Source organism: Aphanomyces astaci, assembly GCF_000520075.1.
Source record: "Aphanomyces astaci strain APO3 unplaced genomic scaffold supercont1.359, whole genome shotgun sequence".
Classification (NCBI taxonomy): Eukaryota; Oomycota; class Saprolegniomycetes; order Saprolegniales; family Verrucalvaceae; genus Aphanomyces; species Aphanomyces astaci.
In genome coordinates, this window is record NW_009798622.1 from 5,305 (window position 1) to 12,060 (window position 6,756).

At 44.0% G+C, this 6,756-nt stretch overlaps 2 protein-coding genes across 2 annotated transcripts in view; one reads left to right on the forward strand and one right to left on the reverse strand.

The window, feature by feature from the left end:
- The first annotated feature begins 1,094 nt into the window (after positions 1–1,094).
- Positions 1,095–2,550, forward strand: H257_19118 (hypothetical protein). The gene has a single exon (XM_009848265.1). It carries the CDS (start codon positions 1,108–1,110, stop codon positions 2,521–2,523), a length of 1,416 nt encoding a protein of 471 aa, XP_009846567.1. The 5' UTR covers positions 1,095–1,107; the 3' UTR covers positions 2,524–2,550.
- Positions 2,551–3,293: 743 nt separating this feature from the next.
- H257_19119 (hypothetical protein) overlaps positions 3,294–6,756 on the reverse strand; it is a gene marked incomplete at its 5' end in the record, with an annotated part of 4,173 nt that continues 710 nt past the window's right edge. Inside the window, 5 exons of the mRNA XM_009848266.1 lie at positions 3,294–3,462; positions 3,538–4,066; positions 4,895–5,045; positions 5,106–5,226; positions 5,824–5,994. Of these exons, the coding sequence (XP_009846568.1) occupies positions 3,694–4,066; positions 4,895–5,045; positions 5,106–5,226; positions 5,824–5,994 (816 nt within the window). The 3' untranslated portion in view covers positions 3,294–3,462; positions 3,538–3,693. The remainder of the gene's footprint in view (positions 3,463–3,537; positions 4,067–4,894; positions 5,046–5,105; positions 5,227–5,823; positions 5,995–6,756) is intronic.

Genomic DNA, 6,756 nt, shown 5'->3' on the forward strand with positions numbered 1-6,756 from the left:
TTGTATGGAATAATTTAAATTCCTTTAAACGCATATTATTGATGAATTCATAAGGCAGACTTCCTTACCAATTTTCTGTCCAAGTATATGATAGAAAAGTGAAAATAACTGGCCAATAGGATCGTTCGATTTCTCTTTGCTACTCCAGTACATTGCTAGCTGTAGGCCGCAGCTTTTGGATTGAGAGCTACAGTACTAGAATGTGATCCCTTGCTTCTATCCGCACGCTTGAGCCTGGGCGATGGTCATGCAGTACGACTTGGTCCTCGTTCTTGTCGCAGCATAGGTAGTGGTTGTTCTTAGCGTAGTGGGCGCTCCGGTGGAAGTGCTGGGCTCGGGTGCCGTCGCACATGCCCCCGACTTTGGTCGTCTTACTAGTTTTGCATCTTGGCATAAACCAAGTAATCACATGGGCCAAGCTTGTCAACTACTGGTAACGTTACTGTAAATAGGTCGTTTACAGCAATTTACTCGTTGATCCCGAAACCCCGAAACGTCGCGGGCAAACGACTTGATTTGGTCAAACTTTTGGTGACTATGCCCCGATAATATGAATCTTACTGACGGTAGTTTTACCCATCACTTCCTCATTTTGACTTGGAAGGACCTTGGGTGTTGGCCCCAGTCTACCGAAACCATGAAGTAGTAGTGAAACGAGAAATTCGCATCGACCATTCGTCATTCGATGTCGACTTCAATAAGCACTAAGTGCGATGAACTGCTGACATGAGCATTAAGCTGATGGTGGCACGAGTTGTTTGAAGTCGCTTGGGAACTTGGTACTTCTGCATTTTTGCAGTCGATAAAAATGATCGTTGTGACCAATTATATGGTAAAGAAACCATGATGCACTCTGATTGGTTAATAATCATAAGTAAGGCCAGCCACCTTAAGAATTCCAGAAACAAGTCAACTACTGTAATCAGAACTCCAGCGTGATTCAAACAACCTTGATTAGACAAACCACACTCATTTTGGAAGTGCTTAGCGAATTCACAATACTACGTAACGTTAGTAACGTTAGTATATGACTGGCAGTTTCAAAGTTGTTTCGAAACGCCTAGCGATCTTTTTCATTGAGTGTTTTCGTCCAAGCCGACCAGCAACATGCAACAAGACGCTGTGGCGGTTGTGGTCGTGTTTGTAGCCAACATCCTCGCGTATGGCTTTCGGAGTCTCCTACCTAGCACTCCGTTAACCGCACAAGCGTTTTTGCTCGACTCGATTGCGTCGTCGACCACCCAATCGTCGTGGAAACTGTTCGGAGTGCTGGAATCGACCTTCATCGCGACGTACGCCCTCTCGTTCCTCGTATGCGCCCATGTCTCCCGCACATGTCGCAGTCCGTTGCGGGTGTTGTTGACGGGGTTGCTGGCCTGGTGTGGCGGCGCGGTGTTGTGTGGCTACTTCGTCACGAACAAAAGTTCATTCCGCTTTCAGCTGGTCCTGGGGGGTCGCGTGCTCAGTGGCATAGGCGACGGCATGTTGCAGGCGTTGACCCCTTCCATCATTGAACGTGTGGCCCTTGAACACCATCGCCAGCGATGGATGCGACTGTATTTCGCTGGCGCGGCAATTGGTACTGGACTGGGGTACGGTGTGGGCAACGTGGTCACGGCAGCGTATGGTTGGCAGTGGGCGTTCTACGGGTACACCGCTGCCATGAGCACGGTCCTGTTGTTGTTGTGTGGAGCTTGCTTGTCCCAGCAGTGGACCCATCGGCGGTTGCCCAAACCAGCCCCACAGGAATCCGCAGCAACGATACAAGCTGACGAAGCCGTGTCGCTCTTGCTGTCCCCCACCTACATTTTCACGTCGCTGGGTGCCGCCGCAACCCTCTTCACATTGCGAGCGCTGGCGACGTACATGCCAACGTGGTGGCTCTATGCCCGCATTTGGCCAACTGAACAAATGGCAGCGACAGTGTACGGGGGTGTTGTCACGGTCACGGCGTTGGTAGCTGCTCCGTTGGGGGGATACTTACTAACGTGGGCATCCCGACGATGCGTGTGCGACGCGAGTCAGCTTCGCGTGGCGTGTCGCCAGCAGCTCCTTCACGTCGCGATTGGCGTCGGTAGTTTGGTTGGGATGACGACTTTGTTGGAAAATCAAGGCTGGACCCTTGTGACCCTCGTGGTGGGGCTCGTGAGTGCGTCGGGGGCGTTGAATGCCACGTCAGTCGTGGTGTTGCTGAGTGTCCAAAATGGGGGACGAAGTCGAGCCATGCAGACGTTTGCCGTGGTCGTGCACTTGTGCGGAGACATTCCGGCGCCCGTGCTTGTGGGGTGGTTTATGGATCATCCTGGTGCTGCCACGTGTCTGAATCATATGACGCCATCGCAAGACGACGGGTTTTGCATCGAAAACGTGCAAACGATTCTGTTTTGGTCCGTCTTGTGGATGGCCTGGACAGTGTTATGTGGCCTCTTGGCCTATGGATTGTCCATAGTCACCCCCTCGAATTCGACTGGCGATGCGCAACATGGTGCCTACGTTCAGGAAACAACCGCTCGCCAGGCATAAGCACACCATCCAGCGCTAATGTAATGCACCATCCTTTTGAATATACACATTCGCCATAACACTGAGTATCGTACGATCCTTACAAGTCATATCATAGTACGCCTCTCCTACCTTACCAACTCCCCCCCCTCTATTATGACTTCCTCCATATGGACATCGCCCTTCCACCCCGGGTGATCTCTTCACACTCCCTTACCCATCCAACGTAGCTTGCCTGTATAAGCTACCAGTAATACATCATCATCATCACAAGTCATACATATCATAGTACAGTACAGAGAACTCAGTTGCCCACTTTATAACGTTAATCTACGCGTTTATGTTCGCGAAGGCTACGCTGCTATGACCATCTTATCGATAAGATTGGGCGACGTTGTGCAGTGACTGTAGCCCATCTATGCAGCGTACAGCATTTTACAGTGTTGTTGATAGTATTGTTTCAGAGTGCTCTTTGCTATGAGGCCAAGCATGTACAGTACGTTCGAGTGCTGTTCTAACTTAAATAGAACAGTTTGTCTTATTATGAGCCAAAATTTGGAGTTTTTTGTGCTGCTTCGCCCAATCGATCGACCGATTGCTTGGACTGAATATTATATGACAAAATAGTCAAGTGTCACACTAATACACGTCATACACTAATTCAATGTTGTATGGTTGAAAGAGGATTTGATTGGTCCTTTGATTCGTGATGTGGGTTTTGATTGGTCGATCGATTGTCTGTCGATTTATGTGGTGCTTGCTGCTGCTCATATTCGATTGAGCATTCCAATTTCGACTTTTTTAATACTATTATAGTATGAGTTAATTGCTCCGTGAATCTAACGATAAATCGATCGATGTGTGTCATCTTGCGTTGTCATCTGTCTTGGATTCGTCATCGTGGTGATGGGGACTACTAGTCCTCGACGACGACCGTAATGCTTCAATCGTTTGGTCTCTCTATCGAACAATAATAGTTTCATTGTCGATAGATAAATATATCTGTCGACCCAAAGCCTTTATATATATATATACCTGTTCCAGTTCGACTTCGTACTTGGCGGCAAACTTACGAAACTTGCTGCGCGATTGCTCCAATTGCTACAACAATACAAAAAACCCATTCAACGCTAACAATTCACCCACAAATAATATATATATAACTAAATTCCCAGCCAAAAAACGCCAATTTCATTGTACTTGAATCGTGGCATCCTGGCGACTCAGCCGCGCTTCCAAGCTCCGGCATCGCTCTTCTGCTTCTTGCATCGTCTGGGAACCCGCGCTCGTGGCAGGACTAGTACCCGCGTTCCTCCGACTAGTATTACTACCGCGGCTACTAGTACTCAAGCGTTGACTCGTCGTTGCCGGTGAGAACGCCACGCCCTGGTTCAGCGCGTGCACGAGCGCCGCCTTATCCTCTTGGTGCTGCGTCGACTGCATTTGCAAAGTGGCCACTTGACTTCGAACACTCGCCAGCAGCGCCTCCAATCGCTGCTTGTCCAGACCCAATTGTGCCACTTGATTGGTCAGTTCTGTCCGATCGTGGACGCTGTTGTGCAGTCTGATGATGTACATACACATGTTAAATACAAACATACACTCGTCATCGGAACGTCACTCACGAAACAAAACCAGCTTTGGCCAGATTTTTAGTTAGATATGTCGTTTCGTACAAAGACCAATATGTACAGTATTGTGCTTTCGAGTGAAATTTCGTGTTGTGGCGTGGTTTCTCGTTGGAATTTAAATCGATTTGATTGGCTACTTCAGATGGGCTCAAAATTATTAACCAATCAAAACCTTCTAAATGGAATTCAACCAATCAGATCGATTGTGGATCGGTTTGGTCGGCGCGATTCGATTGCACCCCCTCCCCAAATTTGTATCAAAACGACAATACAGTTTGTCGTTGAGAAAGTGTAAAATGTACACATGTAACGATATGATTCAGTAAAATATATGATAATATATAAACAAAGAAATAAGACTTAGTATTTATAATACTAAAAAATGTTCCGATTTGTATGCGATGGTGCAAAGGTACTACAAATACTAGTAGTAGCACCCACAATCAAGAACCACAACCAATATATACACAATCACCCAGATCACAACACCATGCGACTATGTAGCCCACAATATATATATCTATATATATATATATATCGAGCCATGCGTACTTTTGTCGAAAAAACGACAAATATATATATATATATATATCCTTACTTTGCTTGAATATGACGTGTCATATGTTGGTTCGTACATGCATCCAGGCAAACACAACACCATACGACTATGTAGTCCACAATCTCCATATATTATATATATATATATATAGATCGAGCCATTCAAATGTTTGTAAAACAAATTCAAATATATATATCCTTACTGCGCTTGGAGCGACGCCAGCCGTTGATTCAACGACGAGTTGGTCGCGGCAGACTCGACGCGGTCTTGGGCCAGTTCAGTGGCCACCGCATGCTGCGAACTGAGCGCCCCAGACAGCATCTCGTGGGATCGCACTGTGGACAGTTGTTTGTCTAATATAAAATATACTAGTAAAACCCAAGATATAAAACGGGTACAGTAATAATATGGACCTTGGAGTTGCTGTAGTTGCTGTGTGAGTTGCTTGATTTGAGTCAAGTTGACTTGCACTTGCATGTCGAGGTCTGTCACTTGCTGGGCAGCAGCGTCTCGTTCGCGAACCACTTCTTGCAACTTTAAACCACAAGATAATAGTACAATATGAGGCAATAGCACATCAGATATATATATATATATATATATATATATATATACAGTCTGTAAACCACAAGATAACAATACAATATGAGGTAATAGCAAATCAGATATATATATATATATATATATATACAGTCTGTAAACCACAAACAATATGAGGTAAATATATATATATATATACAGTCTGTATAGTGTTTCAAGAGTGTTGTGAAAGGCAAAAAAGCTGCTCGATATAAAGGATATTCTCTCTTCCACACTATTTGTGTGACACCGCATGTATGCGACACTGTGGACAGAACCACCACTTTAATGGTCCAACGTTGGTGGTAGACAATTGATATTCGACCAATCAAAACGCACCACACGAATCAAGTGGCCAATCAAATCATCCACTTTTCGACTTATTCAACATTGAAGTAGTGTGTGCCTAAATATTTAGTGTGATATACTTGGACCGATATATCGTTACATACAACAGTCAAATCATACAAAACAAATCGATCGATAGATTTGGCGATTCAGCACAAATGTCCAAATTTTGGGTACAATATATATATATATATATATATATACCTGATGGCGTAGTGCAGCGTTGGCGTTGCCGAGCTCAGTTCGCGTGCTATTCAGTTGCCGGTGGGTGCCTTCTAACGCATCCATTTCGACCACGAGAGTCCGATACGTTTGCTTCAAATCGTTCAGTTCAATCATACACCCGTCGCGCTCCCGCTCCACTTGTCGGACATGCTGATGGAGGCTTCGTATGTCCCCCGACATTTGGTCTATATATAAAATATAGAAATATCAAATATGATGGATATTCACAACCAAAAAACAGCGACATACACGAGGACATATGAAAACACAAAAAGAACAATCATACTATCTATATATACAGCATCTTTCAAACAATACTTTGCCATGTTTTCTTTATAATCAATACAACCACCACACAAACATACAATATCGACGTTTCACGTATCAAAGTGTCTGCAATCGGAGATATCATAAAATAATACATCCAAGAACATTTACTAATATATATATATATATATATATATATACTCAATACATCGAAGAACACATTTACTATAAGATATATATATACTCCAAGTAGGATTACGAACGCGCCATATGAATTTCGTTCGACTTCCCATTGTATTTGAATATTTAAAAAATATATAATTACGACCGTGCTACATACTTTTAATTCGACTTTTTATTGTATTATTATTCCACGTGCATCATTCAAAGCGAATGGCCTCCTCAATACAGTACAAATACAAACCATATATACATATACTGGGAAGGACGGAATGCAACGCCCACCGAAGATATTTGTGTGTCACACTTTGAGTTATCCAATCATACTCAAGTATCAAAATTGGTGACTCTCATTAGCTATAATTTAAATAATGAAAATCAATAAAAATGTTAATCGGAAATCCTTCAGGTACTCATAACCTATTCTAATCAGTTTCACTGTACTAGCTATTGAATGCTGCATTC